Source organism: Haliotis cracherodii, unplaced genomic scaffold (genome assembly GCF_022045235.1).
Source record: "Haliotis cracherodii isolate W230 unplaced genomic scaffold, xgHalCrac1.p SCAF_14, whole genome shotgun sequence".
In the NCBI taxonomy this organism is placed as follows: Eukaryota; Metazoa; Mollusca; class Gastropoda; order Lepetellida; family Haliotidae; genus Haliotis; species Haliotis cracherodii.
This window is the reverse complement of record NW_027266269.1, coordinates 35096710-35118313: the sequence shown is the minus strand read 5'-3', so window position 1 is coordinate 35118313 and position 21604 is coordinate 35096710. Positions and strand designations below refer to the sequence as shown.

At 43.6% G+C, this 21604-nt stretch overlaps 2 protein-coding genes across 6 annotated transcripts in view; one reads left to right on the top strand and one right to left on the bottom strand.

The window, feature by feature from the left end:
* LOC139461213 (uncharacterized) overlaps nucleotides 1-21604 on the bottom strand; it is a 206747-nt gene that overhangs the window by 47553 nt on the left and 137590 nt on the right. For 2 of the 5 annotated variants that reach the window (XR_011652878.1, XM_071242815.1), the window contains exon 1: nucleotides 9684-11650. The exons of the other annotated variants lie outside the window; for them this stretch is intronic. Coding sequence is in view for 1 of the 2 variants with exons in the window: in XM_071242815.1 (XP_071098916.1) it covers nucleotides 9684-11628 (1945 nt within the window). In the remaining variant the exon portion in view is untranslated. Of the gene's footprint in view, nucleotides 1-9683; nucleotides 11651-21604 lie in introns of those variants that run through there. 5 annotated transcript variants of the gene reach the window in all.
* LOC139461275 (uncharacterized) lies at nucleotides 17721-18949 on the top strand. The gene is made up of 4 exons (XM_071242906.1): nucleotides 17721-17724; nucleotides 17853-17918; nucleotides 18282-18413; nucleotides 18927-18949. The coding sequence occupies exons 1-4, from the start codon at nucleotides 17721-17723 to the stop codon at nucleotides 18947-18949; spliced, it is 225 nt and encodes a 74-aa protein (XP_071099007.1).

Genomic DNA, 21604 nt, shown 5'->3' with positions numbered 1-21604 from the left:
AACTGATAACTGCACAGCACATTGAGACAGATCATAGGGCATGTAGCATGTAAACTGATAACTGCACAGCACATTGAGACAGATCATAGGGCCTGTAGCATGTAAACTGATAACTGCACAGCACATTGAGACAGATCATAGGGCCTGTACCATGTAAACTGATAACTGCACAGCACATTGAGACAGATCATAGGGCCTGTAACATGTAAACTGATAACTGCACAGCACATTGAGACAGATCATAGGGCATGTAGCATGTAAACTGATAACTGCACAGCACATTGAGACAGATCATAGGGCCTGTACCATGTAAACTGATAACTGCACAGCACATTGAGACAGATCATAGGGCCTGTAGCATGTAAACTGATAACTGCACAGCACATTGAGACAGATCATAGGGCCTGTAACATGTAAACTGATAACTGCACAGCACATTGAGACAGATCATAGGGCCTGTAGCATGTAAACTGATAACTGCACAGCGCATTGAGACAGATCATAGGGCCTGTAACATGTAAACTGATAACTGCACAGCACATTGAGACAGATCATAGGGCCTGTAACATGTAAACTGATAACTGCACAGCGCATTGAGACAGATCATAGGGCCTGTAGCATGTAAACTGATAACTGCACAGCGCATTGGGACAGATCATAGGGCCTGTAACATGTAAACTGATAACTGCACAGCACATTCAGACAGATCATAGAGCATGTAATATGTAAACTGACAACTGCACAGCACATTGAGACAGATCATAGGGCCTGTAGCATGTAAACTGATAACTGCACAGCGCATTGGGACAGATCATAGGGCCTGTAGCATGTAAACTGATAACTGCACAGCACATTGAGACAGATCATAGGGCCTGTAGCATGTAAACTGATAACTGCACAGCGCATTGGGACAGATCATAGGGCCTGTAACATGTAAACTGATAACTGCACAGCACATTGAGACAGATCATAGAGCATGTAATATGTAAACTGACAACTGCACAGCACATTGAGACAGATCATAGGGCCTGTACCATGTAAACTGATAACTGCACAGCACATTGAGATAGATCATAGGGCATGTAGCATGTAAACTGATAACTGCACAGCACATTGAGACAGATCATAGGGCCTGTAGCATGTAAACTGATAACTGCACAGCGCATTGGGACAGATCATAGGGCCTGTAACATGTAAACTGATAACTGCACAGCACATTCAGACAGATCATAGAGCATGTAATATGTAAACTGACAACTGCACAGCACATTGAGACAGATCATAGGGCCTGTACCATGTAAACTGATAACTGCACAGCACATTGAGACAGATCATAGGGCATGTAGCATGTAAACTGATAACTGCACAGCACATTGAGACAGATCATAGGGCCTGTAACATGTAAACTGATAACTGCACAGCGCATTGAGACAGATCATAGGGCCTGTACCATGTAAACTGATAACTGCACAGCACATTCAGACAGATCATAGAGCATGTAATATGTAAACTGACAACTGCACAGCATATTGAGACAGACCATAGGCTCTATTGAGATACACCAATATAGATTTAGTACATCTGGGTTTTTTTCAAAATATGTCAACATTTACATTTAAGTCAGTCGTATAGGTGTCAAGGGCAATGAGAATTATTGAAGCAACAACACTGACCTTTTACTTCAAGTTTGGCACTTACCCTACATCCTGCTCGTACTAATTAGAAATGTCAAGGACACCATCAACATTTTCCATGTCATAATTGTGATTGTGTGGGTTGGTTGGTTGGTTTGTTGTTTAACGCCACACACAGCAATATTCCAGCAATATGACAGCGGTCTGTAAATAATCGAGTCTGGACCAGACAATCCAGTGATTAATATCATGAGCATCAATCCACGCAATTGGGATTGATGACATGCATCAACCAAGTCAGCGAGCCTGACCACCCGATCCCGTTAGTCGCCTTTCATGACAAGCATAGTCACCTTTTACGGCAAGCATGGGTTGGCGAAGACCTATTCTACCCCGGATTGTGTGGGACTCTTTCAATACCAGCCATTCATCATCCATTCCAAACATGTTATGTCACATCGTTAACAGACACAGGAAATAGGCTTCACAAAGTGTGGGGGTGGGTGGGAAGCCTAGTGGTTAAAGCGTTCGCTTGTCACGCCAAATTTGTTTCTTGATTATTATTAATTTTTTTTAAATATTTTTTCTCAATCACAAATTTGAACAATCTTCCATTTGTATTTGGGAAATGGGTACCAGAATCATGAAATATATAGTCTAATTGACTTTTTGATTCAGATTTAATTTTTTTCTCCACATTCTGCTGACGAGGATAGTTCAGTTATCACGGAAGCATGCGACGTCATTCATTGCATCATGGAGTAATTGTTTGTTTGTTTGTTTGTTTGTTATTTAATGCTGCACTCGGCAATATTCCAGCCCTATGATGGCAGACTGTAAATAATCGAGCAACAATCAACACTACGGATACGTGGTGTAATTGTATTCCAGAGTGACATCACATGTGTCTCACAAAAAATCAGCGAGAGAAAAAGTGTGTGCTTCTAGTGACTGATTACTTCTGTATTTTAAAATGTCTGAAATCTCATTAGGAATCTACAACAGTAGCTGGAAGAACCAAATATTAAAATATTCAGGCATCTGAAAACACAAGATGTTTATCTCCTAAAAAGGCGGGGCCAAATATAGGGGTTGGTGGGTCAGGTGAAAGAAGAAATATATCTTTGTAAGTTAGCTATATGACGGCGTTCTGTAAATAATTGAGTCTGGACCAGACAATCTAGTGATTTATAATCTCGTAAACATAGTTTGTCATAAACACTCATGTAATATCCTCATTGTTTGTTGTTTAACGCCACACTCAGCTATATGACAGCAGTAAATTATTGAGGCATAAACACTCATGTCATATCCTCTTTGTTTGTTCTGGGCCAGACAATCCAGTGATGGACATCGTGAGCATTGATTCACGCAATTGGGATACGATGACATGCATCAACCAAGTCAGCGAGCCTGACCACCCGATCACGTTAGTTGTCGCTTACGACAAGCATAGTCGCCTTTTATGACAAGCATGTGTAACCCACATGAAACATGTGCCCCACCATAACACGAAGCGTCATGTAGATGGGTAACCCACATGTAACATGTGCCCCACCATGTACACAAACTACTGGTACAGCTATTTCTACAACTATCATAATGGAAACATCCATTTCCAGCACTTCTCTAGGATTCCAAACAAAGTGCTCTTGACAGGCAAATTGGGAAAAAAATAAGTTTATTCAATAATGGGACTTTTTTTAAGTTGCTTATTTCTCTATAGTAACATAGTATTTTTAAAATTGCATTCAATGCAATAATTATGCATTAAATCCCCTTCCACTTCCTCTTCAATGTTTTCAGTGTAACACAAGTCACCGCCACAAGGCCACACTTTTGTAATTTTATGTTTCACAGACTTATTCCAGCTTTTCCACACAAGCTCGGTCAAAATAAAACTAAAAAAAAATAGCTATGTCAATCCTATATTTATATGAAAGTCATTCTGCCGTGGAGTTAAAACAGCAGCTGGCTTCTCGAATCAATATGATAGTGATGTAGACATGGAATTTATATCTAACATTTTATATTGTATAGAGGGTCTATATTACAAGCAGGAGACATTATAAAAATACATATTTTTATGTTAAATTTATGTTTTTCCCAGTTTCTTTTCAGTCGGGGCAGAAAAGGAAATGAGACATATAGAATGTGTGGTCTGACACAAGTTTTAAATACCGTATTCGACGTAATAAGCGCCCCACTCTAATAAGCGCCCACGGCGATATTTGCTAATATATTGGCAAGTGAACAATCCCAATTAGCACCCCTTCCGATTGATCAAAGTACACAAGACTTATTCATTCGTGTATAATATGCACTCGTTTTTTATATGCACCCATAATTATGAGGAATTAAATTCTGGAATCGGCATAAACCACAAAATTTATCTTTCAACTCTGTTTTTTCCACCAAAATAATATTCTAATAAGAGCCCCCTATTTCTAATTTTGAGAGCGCCCTGGGCGCTTATTACATCGAATACGGTATTTTGATATGAATTGGGAATGTTTTAATTCCAATTTGGGATTTTTTACTGACATCTGTTGCAGAATGTGGACCAAACTATCGGACTTTGGGCAGGCCTGGACAAATATTTGATACCTGGTATCTGGTGCCAAGTTCTTGATCACTGATTAAATTTGTCCATTTTCCAAAGGCGACAGGCCAGGGGTCCGGAAATCGTCATATGCGCCTGACATGTCCGATTGGGAATCTCAAATGTCCGTTTTAAAATATTGCTTACCGGACATTTAAATTTTTCTGTCCGGATATTTTAAAAAGTATTGTCCGGACATTCTTAAATTTTGAAAGGACATGATCAACAGTTAGGACTGAGCAGTTTCTGTCTGCAGTTGTAACACAATGAAGATAATCTACACTGACAAGCTTTGTTTGTTTTGATTGCTGTAAAAATACATCGTACCTACATGCTAGTCCTATCGGTCAATCACTGTAATAGGCAATAAACTGAGTTGACACTGATTAATCAACTATTAATTACTGAGAACATCTTGTTAATTTGAGTGAAAGGTGTTTACAACTGTACAGGCCCCTGCTTACTATACTGACTTGTCACATGAAAACATTTGTGGATACATCGCAGGATGTCATGTCCACATCAACAGATATCACTCCCATCACAACAAGGCTCCCAACACTGACACTGAAAATAATGGCTTCTCTGTTTGTTTGTTTGTTGTTTAACGTTGCACTCAGCAATATTCCAGCTATATGACGGTAGTCTGTAAATAATCGAGTCTGGACCAGACAATCCAGTGATTGACATCATGAGCATCAATTCACACAGTTTGGATCGATGACCAAGTGAGAGAGCCTGACCACCCGATCCTGTTAGTCACCTCTTACGACAAGCATAGTCACCCTTTATGGCAAGCATGGGTTACTGAAGACCTATTCTACTCTGGATCTTCGGATTTGGCTTGAAACGTGACATGGAGTGTCTGCAAGGTCACAACAGACTCCATACCTTAAGTCCTGGCTTCCATTGTCTATTGCTAATCACCCATCAGCGCCAATTAACTGTTAGCTTCCCTTGTTTCCCCCTTTGTTATCTTTTTACTTTTGTTGTTCTTATGGGTACAGTTATAGAAGGAAGAGAATTTATGGATGTCAACTTCTGTATTATGAGCAACATGTGTATCACTTCTAAATGCCTTTCCAAGACTTGATACATATATATGTTCTCTGCTTCATAGCATTTATTCACCTCTGATGATGAAGGAGTAAGCATATACCCTGAAATGTTGCGTTCCTCATGATAAAGAAGTTGACATCCATAAATGTTTTTCTTAGACTCCTTATATAGTCAAATTATTACTCCAAGTCACTAATGTTCACATTTCTTTCTGACTTTGCACCCATTCCTTCTGACTTTTCATATGGTTGAAGGAAGATATATCTTTAGTCAACTTCAGTGTATGCACCATCAGATTGTTTAATCTGTGGTAAAAAAATCCAAATTGGACATTTTGTATCTCTTGAGATCTGCAGTGGGTACCTGGGTAGTAAATTTGGACTCGTCCCATTCCTAGTCTACAATCACTTCTACAATGCATCTATCAAATAGTGATGGAAACGGCAATCATAAATATAGTCTGACGGCAATGATAGTGTTCCCTTACTAATGCGGCCATCAATATAGCACCAACGCGGTAATGCATGGCTCCAAAAATTTAGTTACATTTTTAATAAACTCAAGTTTTGCAATGACACAATGTTTTTTCCCATCTCAAAAAACATTATCAGCTGATCACCGTGAGCAAGTAACTCCGGAAATACCAGTCAACAAATCCGAACTGAAGTACGCAATTAAATCCCGTTATTATACAATCTGATTACAAAAAGGTATTGATTGTTTATCTGGACCTATCTTTGGAACATATTTTATTATTTTTATCAAAAATGTCATTCAATATTGTTTACATTAGTTTCGTGAAATCGAGTGTGAAGTTAGATCGTACAACTCACGGTTATTTACAGCAACCACGGTCAGATTACTGCTATTGACGCCTTGAAACGAACCTTAGTTCGCGAGAATGGATACATACATCATATATTAAAAACATGGCTGCTCTATTAGTCATGAAACGTGACACTGAGATAAATACTTAACAACAGACGCCATGTACATTCAAATTATCATCAATGTACATTCACACACATTTCCAAATCTCAAGGCTATAATCCAACATCCCAAAGACCTTTCAGCAAACAGGTAAATCAATGGCCTGGTTGGTCACGCTTAATCCAGCTTGAATTGCATATGAGTGTTACAACTTTCTAATTGACGCTGCATGTATATTATAGCCTGCTTCAAAGAGCATGACCTACATCTGCCTCCTCACTGACTAAACACAACCCAACAGGTGTCACCAATGCATTATACACTTCAAACACGGGACAATGGTAAACTCTGACCGATTTAATATACACTGCATGGCCCTTTAGTTTATAATCTCGTAATGTCGTAAACATAGTATGTCATAAACACTCATGTAATATCCTCTTTGTTTGTTTTGTTTGTTGTTTAACGCCACACTCAGCAATATGACGGCAGTCTGTAAATAATTGAGTCAGACAATCCAGTGATGGACATCATGAGCATCGATCCATGCAATCGGCGAGCCTGACCACCCGATCACGTTAGTTGTAGCTTACGACAAGCATAGTCGCCGTTTATGACAAGCATGTGTAACCCACATGAAACATGTGCCCCACCATAACACGAAGCGTCATGTAGGTGGGTAACCCACATGTAACATGGTCCCACCATGACACAAAGTGTCATGTAGTTGTGTAAACCACATATAACATGTGCCCCACCATGACACAAAGTGTCATGTAGTTGTGTAAACCACATGTAACATGTGCCCCACCATGACACAAAGTGTCATGTAGTTGTGAGTGAGTGAGTGAGGTTTTATGCCGCTTTTAGCAATATTCAAGCAATATCACGGCGGGGGACACCAGAAATGGGCTTCAGACATTGTGACCATGTCGGAAATCGAACCCGGGTCTTCGGAGTGACGAGCTAATGCTTTAACCACTAGGCTACCCGACCGCCCCTCATGTAGTTGTGTAACCCACATATAACATGTGCCCCACCACGACATAAAGTGTCATGTAGTTGTGTAACACACATGTATCATGTGCCCCACCATGACACAAAGTGCCATTAAGTTGTGTAAACCACATATAACATGTGCCCCACCACGACGCAAAGTGTCATGTAGTTGTGTAACACACATGTATCATGTGCCCCACCATGACACAAAGTGCCATTAAGTTGTGTAAACCACATATAACATGTGCCCCACCATGACACAAAGTGTCATGTAGTTGTGTAAACCATATGTAACATGTGCCCCACCACGACACAAAGTGTCATGTAGTTGTGTAACCCACATGTAACATGTGCTCCACCATGACACAAAGTGTCATGTAGTTGTGTAACCCACATGTAACATGTGCCCCACCATGACACAAAGTGTCATGTAGTTGTGTAACCCACATGTAACATGTGCTCCACCATGACACAAAGTGTCATGTAGTTGTGTAAACCACATGTAACATGTGCCCCACCATGACACAAAGTGTCATGTAGTTGTGTAACCCACATATAACATGTGCCCCACCATGACACAAAGTGTCATATAGTTGTGTAACCCACATGTAACATGTGCTCCACCATGACACAAAGTGTCATGTAGTTGTGTAAACCACATGTAACATGTGCCCCACCATGACACAAAGTGTCATATAGTTGTGTAACCCACATATAAATGTGCCCCACCATGACACAAAGTGTCATATAGTTGTCTAACCCACATATAAAATGTGCCCCACCACGACACAAAGCGTCATGTAGTTGTGTAACACACATGTAACATGTGCCTCACCATGACACAAAGTGTCATTTAGTTGCGTAAACAACATATAAAATGTGGCCCACCACGACATAAAATGTCATGTAGTTGTGTAAACCACATGCAACATGTGCCTCACCACGACACAAAGTGCCATTTAGTCGTGTAAACAACATATAAAATGTGGCCCACCATGACATAAAATGTCATGTAGTTGTGTAACCCACATGTAACACATGCCACATTCCAACAATGCGAGTATAATAAGCAGCACGAACAATGTAAGGCTTTACGAGGCTCAGCGAGCTTGTATGTAGAATGAGGCGGTCAATGAGGCATGAGTTATGTTGCATTCGTGATGTTGTTACAGCCATTTGCACCTCATGTTGTGTGTAATCGTGCAGAAATATCTGGTGATATTAACAAGCAATGGTGGTCCTGTGTCAACAACACTCAGCTGGATGGATCCCAACCGATGTTCATTGAGTAGGAGGGGGGGTCGGGTAGTCAGAATTAGTCAGCTAATCACCAGCAAAGTAAGCGATCTAACCCACTCAGCCACATGAGGCTTCCACAAAATGAAATTCTGATACCTGCATTTGACCACTGTCTAAATAGCACTGTGATTCATATCATACTCTGTATTCGAAATAAAAAGCTTCAGGTTTTCTATGTGTTTCAATCCCCAGGCTCTAGATAGACCTCAATTCAATCAAATGCATGATAAAAAAACAACAAAATCCTTTCTGTGATCATAAGAAAACTCCATTGTATGATTCTGTCTACATCCTAAGCATGTGTTTATGGATCACTATGAAACAGTGATGATACCCAGTGTTCGCGAAAAGCCAAACGTGTCCTGTCCCCTAGGTGGCAACATCTAACATTTGCAGCAAATAAATGGACCAACTAAACAGTAATCAGTTATTAAAAAGGATGATTTGTTACGATAAAGCCACAAACATACACAGGCGTGTGGCTGACAAACCACGAATAACTACAGGTCAGGTACATTCGTGACCAACTCGTGTTATTCCGGGACAAGCCGAACAGCGACTCGTGCCCCTCTCATGGCCATTTTGGGGACCGGGTTCCGTCTTAGAGCAAACGGGCATACCTAAAATAATTGTCAACTCGTCGCATTATGGTTCATATATATTTCCCCATATATTATATATTTTTCAGATGCAAGTTAAAGCACATCTGGACATGCGGAATTATACAGTATGGTTGAACACATATAACTGTGCCTTGGGTATATTTTTAGATGCAAGACATATGTTAAATCAAAAAATATTTCTGAGGGATTCTTTGATGAAGAACTTGAAATCATATGCGAATTCTGATTGGATTGTCGTATTTTCACACATAACATTCATCGATAGGGGACGAGTCTTTTTGCAGGTTAAGGAAAGAGGCAAGTGGTGACGAATGAGGTCAACTATTCCCTGATCACCATGTTAAAACAATGAACAATCAAATTGTAATCAGTTATCTCAAAAGGGAGGAGGTGGGGGTAGAAATAACATCATACGCAGCGAGCAATTTTCTACCAAGCAAGAGTGAGTGAGTGGGTTTAAATATAACCTCGCAACAGCATTATTTCAACCATATAGTGACGAGAACTACCCCAAGCAAAAACTGTGTAAAGACCCACCATAGCTTTTCACTCCTCTCCTTGAAGCTTCTGCTTTAGCCTGGGAGGCTTTGACTGGGCTGTTTGAGCGGCTGTATTCCTGTGAGGTATGGTAGTCCATGTCACGTATCCCACTCGGGTCCCGCATTGGGTACAGGCTGTCATGACCCTCCTCGTAATCTTTGGGAGATATTGAAGAATCGTATTCAGCTCTGGAGAATGGACGTCTAGGACTTTGTTTGTACATGGCATTGCCATGGTGATGAGGCACACGGGAAACCTGCCCAGCTTCCTGTTGCCCGTAGTACCGGGCAACCTGGGAATCATGAACTTCAGCTCTCACCGAAAACTGGTTGCCTGCTCCATGCATATGTGTATAGGAATTCAGATAGTTGCTATCACCATTCATCTGACCCCCAATCAGTTTACTCCCCCTAGGGAGGCTGCCCCGCCTCCCCTGGGGCAGCTGGCTGTACCCCCCACCACGGCTCACAAGTACAAGTTGCCCCCGGCCCTCATCAATACTTCCATCCTCAGAAAGAAAATCTACGGAACTCCGTCTTCGTTGTGTTCTCCTATCCATTTTGGCAGAACAGTTCCCCTCCTGCTCCGTTTTCTCCTGACCCGAATCCTGACCTGAATCTTTCTGACCTGAGTCTGGCTGACCTTCTTCTCCTCCACCTCCTGCTTGGCCCCCTTTCACACTGACCCCTTCTCCCTCAGTGTCATGTTCTGCACCCTCCTCGGCTTCTCCTGGTGTTTCTCCTTGCCCACTTTGTGTCAAAGACTCGTGAGGCAGGCACCTGCTAGCGTGCGAGTCCCACTCATTGTTGCTTGCCGATTGTGCATGGTCTTGTGTCACACACAGCTGTTGCGGCCTGTGTGATAAATCATCCAGTGAATTGCCTGCCACAGTTTTTTCCTCTGGAGTTAATTCACTTGAACTTGAGGCACCTACTGAAGAGTTTTCCTGAATATTCAACATAGAGTTCCTGGCACTCTCTATGGGTAAAAAAAATATACCATTTATCTTTTCTCTGGAACTTTTCACGTCTTCATATTCGTACCGTTTTTCCTCTGATACTAATTCACTTGAACTTGAGGCACCTACTGAAGAGTTTTCCAAAATATTCAACATAGAGTTCCTGGGACTCTCTATGGGTAAAAAAAATATACCATTTATCTTTTCTCTGGAACTTTTCACATCTTCATATTCGTACCTCTCTATGGATGTATTAGCATTCCCACTGCACGTGCGGCGCCGTCTCCTGGGTTTCGGACTAGCTATGACATGATCAGGTTCTGCATAGGCAGCATCTGTGCCTCTTTCAGACACAATATTTAGGACCCTTTGTCTTTGATCACTGTTGCCACATTGATCTGGCTCATTGAGCTGGTCCCTGACACGAGAAAATCCATCACTTTCTGTGCTAGTAGGTTGGCATATTCCCCCTACAATGATGTCAGGCACTTGAGCTGGCTGTCCTTGTGAATTTTCGTGTACGTCAGTTTCACCATGATTATTCAAGGCTAGTTGTTGTCTATCTGTCATGCCACCACACACCCCTGGCTTAATACTTAAGTCACTTTTGCTGGTGAATCCATCAGTTTCTTTTGAATCAAGACACTGACCTGGTTTGCTATGCACTTCATTTGTATTAGGAAATCCTTCAATTTCTCCAGAATTATCAGGAAATTCATTAACTTCTCTGGGACGTTTTCTCTCCCCATCCCATTGACCTGGCTTCTCATTCATGTGACTTTTACAAGTAGAATCTTGTTGATGGGCTCCATTAACCCTATCAGACACACAGCCTGGTTGCCCTTGTGTAACTTCAAGTCCATCAAGCTCCGTACATTTCTTCCCATCCATGTAGTGCTCTCTGTGGTCAGTTGGACATCTGTTCCTGTCATTCTGGGAAAAGTAATCTTCCCGTAAATCCTGGGATCCTGGAGTAACAACCATGGCCCTGGAATTCACTGACACATGTTTGTCCTCACAGTGATCTGATGGACGGGGCACCTGATCTGCAGGTTCAGGGTTCGGCTCAGAGTGCAATTGTTCAGGTCTGCCAGGATATCCATCTTCAGTCCGACATGGCACATCACGCCTTTCATTATCTTGCTGAAGAAGGACAACTGACTGTGGTCTGTTTTCAGGCAAAGAATTACTGCTCGACTGAGCTGAACAACCAGACTGTTTATGTCCTCTGATATGTCCACTGAGTGTAGTATACGACCTGTCATTTGCGTGAGTTACCAGCTGAGGTTGATGAACTGACTGCTCTTGATCGCCCGATCGTATGACAGGATCATTTTTCTCACTCATATTCCCAAGAGGCACACTAGCCTGGTTCACTGCATCAGCTGGTCCATGGGATGGGCTATGATGCTGATTAACCTGAGGCTTTTGAGTTTGTTCTCTAGTCATGGTTGGTGGAGAGTACTGACTAGGGTAGTGTGGTTCATCAGCCTTCTCATCATCTGGCCTATCATTTGCTACAGAATTCCCTTGGAATGGAGGCTGTTTACATCCTCTTCTATTTCGTTCTGGTTTTGAATCAACAGAGTGCATGCCTTCGTCAACAGAATGCATGCCTTCGTCAACAGAGTGCCTGTCTTCGTCAACAGAATGCATGCCTACATCAACAGAGTGCATGCCTACGTCAACAGAATGCATGCCCTCGTCAACAGATTGCATGCCTTCGTCAACAGATTGCATGCCTTCGTCAACAGATTGCATGCCTGCATTAACAGATTGCATGCCATGGTCAACACAGTGCATGCTTGCATCAACAGACTGCATGCTTGCATCAACAGAGTGCATGCTTGCATCAACAGAATGAATGTCTACATCACCAGAATGTTCTCTGTTCCTCATATGGTCACTGGGAACAGAATCTACAGCTCCAATGCTTATGTAGCTATTTCTGCTGCACTCATAACTTTCTGGGTTTTTTCCTACAGAAGGTTCATCATAGCTCCCTACACTGTCCATTCCATTATGACTGTAATCTCTCCTTGTGTCCTCAACAGTCCTGTCATACTGTACATTCTGTTTGGAAGCACTTGGGACATTCTGTTGGGAAGCACTTGGGACATTCTGTTGGGAAGCACTTGGGACATTCTGTTGGGAAGCACTTGGGACATTCTGTTGTGAAGCACTTGGGACATTCTGTTGGGAAGCACTTGGGACATTCTGTTGTGAAGCACTTGGTACATTCTGTTGGGAAGCACTTGAAACATTCTGTTGTGAAGCACTTGAAACATTCTGACTTTCACTTCTTGAATGATCACCAGCTTTATTGTCATTATCTTCATAGGGACATGGGACAATCATATTTGCTTTTTTCCTTGAAACTCTGGGACTTGATTCTGAGCAATGCTTATTTGTTTGTTTCTCCAGCCCTGCTAATTCATCCTTCCTCCTTTCTCCCAGCATGTCCTCCAGGTCTCCATCATGCGAATGAGACTCTCCATCACTGCCTCCGTAACATTGTGTGTCAAGGTTATGTGGGTGTCTGTAATAGTTGTCCAAATGCCCCACATTGTCTAGGTGTTCAGTAGCCAGCTGTCTGTCCCCTTTCCTCACATCAATAGGACTCCCAGACAAGGAACTAATCCCTGAGTCTAAATGTTGATGATGGCGATAGAAACTTGGGTCAGCATTGCTTCTGTTGTCATTCTCTTCAGCGAGTGCGTGGACACTTATTCCGGAGAATTGCCTACCCTTGGGTGTGGCTTGTTCCACTGGAACAAAAGCTCTCCTTGCTGAATCCTTACTCACAGACACGTTGTGTTGAACTGGATAGAAAGAAGTACAAGGTCCCGATGAGTGTCGATTCCTTGGATGGTTTTGGTCATTTGATGAGAAGGAAATGCTTGATCCAGAAGAGTGCCTTTTCTTTGTCAGATTTCTCCCCACGGGAATGAAGGCGCTACCAGGTGCTGATATGTGTCTATCTTGGCTGCTGTGTTGGAGTTCCATTATATTCAAAGGCTGCTCAATTAATTCAACATGTCTGTATCTGTTCATGTCAGTGGGGTTAATAGGCACAACACTTGCACATGTTTCATCATGGGGATTATACAGAACATGTTTTTCACCGGATGAGCATGCTTCTGACATATTGCTGTCTATCGTCACACTGTGGCTAGCAGACTGAATACAGGAGTATTCTTTGTCCGAAGTCATGTCATGGTTCTGCGGTACTCTATCATCACACATTTTCACATCCTTATAAGCTCCAGAAGTTACAGTGACGCCAGAGGGAGGAAGTTGTCCATGATTCCCAGGATCTCTCAAGCATCCCAGTCTTTCCGAGACATCATAACCGCCACCAGATTTGTCTCTATGCCTGCAAGAGTTTTCCCTTTCTTCAATTCTGTTAAAGTTTTCAGCAAGAGATTCATTGAAACTCCTCACATCCATTGGGCTACCACGTCCTGAACTGATGTCTGAGTCTTCATACAAATGTTGGCGATCAGATCCTGGACCATTAATGTTTCTCACCAACTGTTCATCATCTCTTGTAAAAGCACTAGTACCAGGTATTGGTGAGGATCTATGGGCCACATCATCCTTACACAATCTCTCACAATTATAATGAACCTGTTCCCCATGACCTTCTATCACTGAACTGATCCTTTGTTCTTCATACAGATGCTGGCAATCAGAACCTGGACCACTGATGTTTCTTGTCGAGAGCTTGTCATCTCTTGTTGCAGTACAAGCAAATGAAGCAGCACTATCTGGATGTTGCTCCTGTTCCTCATCCCTCACTGAGCTGATGCCTATGTGTTCAGATGGGTGGTGGGGATCCCGGAGACAAATAGTCTTGGGTCTCTGTTGACCATTGCCTCCCGCCATGGAATCTTCAAGCTTGGGAACGTTTTCATCAGAATATTTCATGGGTCTTGCTTGTGGTGACTGGCCAAGTTGTTTGTCATGTGTCTTATCTTGTTTCTCGGTACCTCCTGTCTGAGGTGTGTCAAGATGTTCAGGTTGGTCCGATGGTGACATCTCTTGTTTCTTGGTATCTCCTGTCTGAGGTGTGTCAAGATGTTCAGGTTGGTCCGATGGTGACATATCTTGTTTCTTGGTACCTCCTGTCTGAGGTGTGTCAAGATGTTCAGGTTGGTCCGACGGTGACATCTCTTGTTTCTTGGTACCTCCTGTCTGAGGTGTGTCAAGATGTTCAGGTTGGTCCGATGGTGACATATCTTGTTTCTCGGTACCTCCTGTCTGAGGTGTGTCAAGATGTTCAGGTTGGTCCGACGGTGACATCTCTTGTTTCTTGGTACCTCCTGTCTGAGGTGTGTCAAGATGTTCAGGTTGGTCTGATGGTGACATCTGTTGTTTCTCGGTACCTCCTGTCTGAGGTGTGTCAAGATGTTCAGGTTGGTCCGATGGTGACATCTGTTGTTTCTCGGTACCTCCTGTCTGAGGTGTGTCAAGATGTTCAGGTTGGTCCGATGGTGACATATCTTGTTTCTCGGTACCTCCTGTCTGAGGTGTGTCAAGATGTTCAGGTTGGTCCGATGGTGACATCTCTTGTTTCTTGGTACCTCCTGTCTGAGGTGTGTCAAGATGTTCAGGTTGGTCTGATGGTGACATCTGTTGTTTCTCGGTACCTCCTGTCTGAGGTGTGTCAAGATGTTCAGGTTGGTCCGATGGTGACATCTGTTGTTTCTCGGTACCTCCTGTCTGAGGTGTGTCAAGATGTTCAGGTTGGTCCGATGGTGACATATCTTGTTTCTCGGTACCTCCTGTCTGAGGTGTGTCAAGATGTTCAGGTTGGTCCGATGGTGACATCTGTTGTTTCTTGGTACCTCCTGTCTGAGGTGTGTCAAGATGTTCAGGTTGGTCCGATGGTGACATATCTTGTTTCTCGGTACCTCCTGTCTGAGGTGTGTCAAGATGTTCAGGTTGGTCCGATGGTGACATCTCTTGTTTCTTGGTACCTCCTGTCTGAGGTGGGTCAAGCTGCTGGGGTGGGTCATACGATGGTGAACAGGTATTGAAGCCCTCTAGGTCATCATGACATTGAATGCTCACACTACCACCATCCTCACATGACAGCTCTCCATGTTCTTGTGAGTCATGTGACTGAGAAAGGTCACTGTCAACTAGGTCATCCCTCCGATCACTTTCAATATTCGCACGACGGATAGGTTCAGCAGTGAGCGGGTATATATTTACTGTCTGTGTTTCAGCATGACATAAAATAGGAGCTCTGTGGGCAGCTGTCCTCTGTGCAAGGTTTGTACCTGGATATGCTTCATATGCTTCTGGCTGATCTGGGTTTTTGTCAATTTGGGTTGGATGACAATTACATTCAGTATCTCCATGGTTACCTACTTTAGTTTCCTCCGGAGATGTTAGTGGCGTAAGTGATGACAGATCAGACAGCTGACTGTCCACAGTCATGTCACTAGAACCTGTCACACCTGAATCTCCTGTGTCAGGCTGTCCATTGCACAACAACGGATCAACACTAAGTCTGTCTTCCTCCTTCAAACTACTCTCGTCCACTTCTACTGATGCAATCCTATGAGGATCTCCCATCATAACTGACACCTGTCCAGCAGCCTCAAGTCTCTCTCCGTTCATACGCTTCGCATCCACTTCCCCTGAAGCAGTTCTATCAACATCTCCAACGACACCTGATAGCTGTTCAACATCTTCAAGTCTCTCTCCTTTCCTACACCTCACATGCACTTCCCCTGAAGCGCTCCTATCAACATCTCCAACGACACCTGATAGCTGTTCAACATCTTCAAGTCTCTCTCCTTTCGAACACCTCACATCCACTTCCCCTGAAGCAGTTCTATCAACATCTCCAACGACACCTGATAGCTGTTCAACATCTTCAAGTCTCTCTCCTTTCGTACACCTCACATCCACTTCCTCTGATACAGTACCACCAGGATCTGCTGTGCTCATTTGCCCATCACTGCCAGATTCTTCCTTTCCACTTTTCACATTCATGGAGTCTGAGGCAATCTTGTGAGGATTTGCCATAACATCAGTTGACAGTGTATCATCACATGCTGTGTCGTCCCTTTCTGTATTTCTGTCAGTGCCATCGTCATCTGTTCTGCTACTGGACTTCCGATCACCCCTGTATTTGTCGTCCTCCCCATGGGTTGTGTGGGAGCAATCGATACCATTGTGTGTGGGACTATCATCACTCCTCACATTTAATGGCATGGTGATGTCAAGATCCTCTACAGGTGTGTTAGTCTCTTTATCACCTGTGTGTGTGGGACTATCATCACTCCTCACATTTAGATATGTGGTCACATCAAGATCTTCTACAGTTGTGTCAGACTTTCTGTTGCCAGGCAACTCGACATCACTGCAATCTCTGTTTTCACCTGTTTGACAATTGACATTCATTTCAAATGAAGCAGGTGTGTCAGGCATTTCAGATGTGACATCTACAGGTGTGGGAGGCATTTCAAAAGTGACATCAGTAGATGTGTATGGCATTTCAGATGTGAAATCGTCAAGTGTATCAGGTGTTGCAGATGTGACATCAGCAGGTGTATCAGGCATTTCAGAGGTGACATCAATAGGTGTGTCAGGCATTTCAGAGGTGACATCAATAGGTGTGTCAGGCATTTCAGAGGTGACATCAATAGGTGTGTCAGGCATTTCAGAGGTGACATCGGCAGGTGTGTCAAGCATTTCAGAGGTGACATTGGCAGGTGTGTCAGGCATTTCAGATGTGACATTGGCAGGAGTGTCAGGCATTTCAGATGTGACATTGGCAGATGTGTCTGGCATTTCAGATGTGACATTGGCAGATGTGATATCAGCAGGTGTGTCGGACATTTCAGATGTGACATCCGCAGGTGTGTCAGGGGTTTCAGATGTGACATGGGCAGGTGTGTCAGGGGTTTCAGATGTGACATCGGCAGGTGTGTCAAGCATTTCAGATGTGACATCGGCAGGTGTGTCAGGGGTTTCAGATGTGACATCGGTTGATGTGTCAGGCATTTCAGATGTGACATCAGCAGGTGTGTCAGCCATTTCAGATGTGACCTTGGCAGATGTGTCAGACATTTCAGATAGGACATCACCAGATGTTTTAGGCATTTCAGATGTGACCTTGGCAGGTGTGTCAGGGGTTTCAGATGTGACATCAGCAGGTGTGTCAGACATTTCAGATGTGACATTGACAGATGTGTCAGACATTTCAGATAGGACATCACCAGATGTTTTAGGCATTTCAGATGTGACCTTGGCAGGTGTGTCAGGGGTTTCAGATGTGACATCGGTAGGTGTATCGGGCATTTCAGAGGTGACATCAATAGGTGTATCAGACATTTCAGAGGTGACATCGGCAGGTGTGTCAAGCATTTCAGAGGTGACATTGGCAGGTGTGTCAGGAGTTTTAGATGTGACATCAGCAGATGTTTTAGGCATTTCAGATGTGACCTTGGCAGGTGTGTCAGGGGTTTCAGATGTGACATCCGCAGGTGTGTCAGACATTTCAGATGTGACATCAGCAGGTGTGTCAGACATTTCAGATGTGACATCTGCAGGTGTGTCAGACATTTCAGATGTGACATGAGCAGATGTTTTAAGCATTTCAGATGTGACATCGGCAGGTGTTTCAGGGGTTTCAGATGTGACATTGGCAGGTGTGTCAGGCATTTCAGATGTGACATCAGCAGGTGTGTCAGACATTTCAGATGTGACATCGGCAGGTGTGTCAGACATTTCAGATGTGACATTGACAGGTGTGTCAGACATTTCAGATGTGATATCAGCGGATGTTTTAGGCATTTCAGATGTGACCTTGGCAGGTGTGTCACACATTTCAGATGTGACATTGGCATGTGTGTCAGGCATTTCAGATTTGACATCGGCAGGTGTGTCAGGGGTTTCAGATGTGACATCAGCAGATGTGTCAGACATTTCAGAGGTGACATCAGCAGGTGTGTCAGATGTTTTAGATGTGACATCGGCAGGTGTGTCAGGGGTTTCAGATGTGACATCAGCTGGTGTGTCAGGCATTTCAGAGGTGATATCGACAGGTGTGTCAGACATTTCAGAGGTGACTTCGGCAGGTGTATCAGACATTACAGAGGTGACATCGGTAGGTGAGTCAGGCATTTCAGATGTGATATGGGCAGGTGTGTCAGGGGTTTCAGATGTGACATCGGCAGGTGTGTCAGGCATTTCAGATGTGACATCGGCAGATGTGTCAGGCATTTCAGATGTGACATCGGCAGGTGTGTCTGGCATTTCAGATGTGACATCGGCAGATGTGTGAGGCATTTCAGATGTCACATTGGCAGATGTGTGAGGCATTTCAGATGTCACATTGGCAGGTGTGTCAGGCATTTCAGATTTCACATCGGCTGGTGTGTCAGACATTTCAGATGTGACATCAGCAGGTGTGTCAGATGTTTTAGATGTAACATCGGCAGGTGTGTCAGGGGTTTTAGATGTGACATTGGCAGGTGTGTCAGACATTTCAGATGTGACATCGGCAGGTGTGTAAGGCATTTCAGATGTGACATTGACAGGTGTGTCAGACATTTCAGATGTGATATCAGGAGATGTTTTAGGCATTTCAGATGTGACCTTGGCAGGTGTGTCTGGCATTTCAGATGTGACATCGGCAGATGTGTCAGGCATTTCAGATGTGACATCGGCAGGTGTGTCTGGCATTTCAGATGTGACATCGGCAGATGTGTCAGGCATATCAGATGTGACATCGGCAGGTGTGTCAGGCATTTCAGATGTGACATCGGCAGATGTGTCAGGCATTTCAGATGTGACATCCGCAGATGTGTCAGGCATTTCAGATGTGACATCCGCAGGTGTGTAAGACATTTCAGATGTGACATTGGCAGGTGTGTCAGGCATTTCAGATGTGAAATCGGCAGATGTGTCAGGCATTTCAGATGTGACATCCGCAGGTGTGTCAGGCATTTCAGATGTGACATTGGCAGGTGTGTCAGGCATTTCAGATGTGACATTGGCAGGTGTGTCAGACATTTCAGATGTGACATTGGCAGGTGTGTCAGACATTTCAGATGTGACATTGGCAGGTGTGTCAGACATTTCAGATGTGACATTGGCAGGTGTGTCAGGCATTTCAGGTGTGACATCGGCAGGTGTGTCAGGGGTTTCAGCTAAAGGTTCATCAGTAGCAGGTGTATCAACATTCGGTCTGCCGTGAACACTAGGGGCTACTGCAGGTGCTTGAGATGTGACCTCAGTCAGTGGGCCATCAGTAGTCGCATCCTCACCACTGATAACACCAGTGCCACTACAGGCAGACTGTCTAGATGCTACTGTTACTGGTTCGGAAAATGTGATGTCAGCCATTGTTTCATCAGATGCAGGTTCAACAAGTGATGAATCACCATCCGGCCTACTGGCAACACTCATGTCACTTGTTTCAGTGAGGGAGTCCACTACAATAACTGTTTCAGAAGACATGTCAGTCGAAGGTTCATGACTATTCTGCCTACAGACACTCAAATTTTCTTCAATAACTGCTGTTTCAGAAGACATGTCAGTCGAAGGTTCATGACTATTCTGCCTACAGACACTCAAATTTTCTTCAATAACTGCTGTTTCAGAAGACATGTCAGTCGAAGGTTCATGACTATTCTGCCTACAGACACTCAAATTTTCTTCAATAACTACTGTTTCAGAAGACATGTCAGTCAAAGGATTGTGACAAGGACGTATGTCACAATCCTGCCTACTGTCAACAATAATATCACAACAGACAGCCAGATTTCCTCCAAGAATAACTGTTTCAGAAGATGTGACATCAGTCAAAGGTTCATGGCTATTCTGCCAACAGACACTCAAATTTTCTTCAATAACAGACAAAGTTCTTCCATTTAAAGTGTCATGAGAAATAGATGCCTCTCTGTCTTTGCGATCAACACTCACATCACTTGCGGCTGTCAGACTTGGGTCAACACCAGTTGTGATAGGTGACAGGCTTCCATCTTGTGTCTCATCATCTTCCCTATCAACACTCACGTCACTTGAGGCTGTCAGACTTGGGTCAACACCAGTTGTGATAGATGACAGACTTCCATCTTGTGTCTCATCATCTTCCCTATCAACACCCATTTCACTTGAAGCAGTCTGACTTGGATCAAAGCTTGTTGTATTGGAAAAAGTGCTAGTTGTTAAATGTTCATGAAAAGTAGGTGTCTCACCATTTCCTCTGCTATCAACACTCATGCCATCTGCTGATGAAATATCAGCCAGTCTACTTTCAGTCAGCTGTTCCCCACTGACACTTAGCATAGCATGGCCAGCATTACATAACCTTGCATCCTCCTTGCTGTCAGCCCTGACCTCATTTGAAGATGTCACATATACAGGCAGTGTGCTACCAGTGACCAGTTCATCCTCAGCACATTCTCCATCAGAGCCCAGACCAGGAGATTCATCACACTCCTTTCTGTGGTGAGAGCTTGGCTCGCTCGAGGTAGACACAGATTGTGTGCTACCAGTTACCTGTTCATCTTCAGCACAACATCTATCACAGACCTGCCCAGGAGATCCATCACACTCCTCCCTGTTGACAACTCTTGTCTCACTTGAGGCAGACACAGAAAGAGTTCTACCATTTACCTGTTCATCCTCAGCATATTCTCTATCACAGACCTGACCAGGAAATTCATCACACTCCTTTCTGTGGTGAGGGCTTGGCTCGCTCGAGGTAGACACAGATTGTGTGCTACCAGTTACCTGTTCATCTTCAGCACAGCCTCTATCACAGACCTGACCGGGAGATCCATCACAATCCTCCCTGTTGACAACTCTTGTCTCACTTGAGGCAGACACAGATTGTGTGCTACCAGTTACAAGTTCATCCTCATCAGCAACAGCACATTCTCCATCAGAGCCCAGACCAGGAGATCCATCACACTCCTTCCTGTTGAATACT

Coding starts and splice junctions, on each gene's coding strand:
- LOC139461275 (XM_071242906.1), top strand. Junction 17,919..18,281: donor TTCAGATGTGACCTTGGCAG/GTGTGTCAGGGG, acceptor TGACATCGGCAG/GTGTTTCAGGGGTTTCAGAT. Junction 18,414..18,926: donor TTCAGATGTGACATTGACAG/GTGTGTCAGACA, acceptor CTGGCATTTCAG/ATGTGACATCGGCAGATGTG.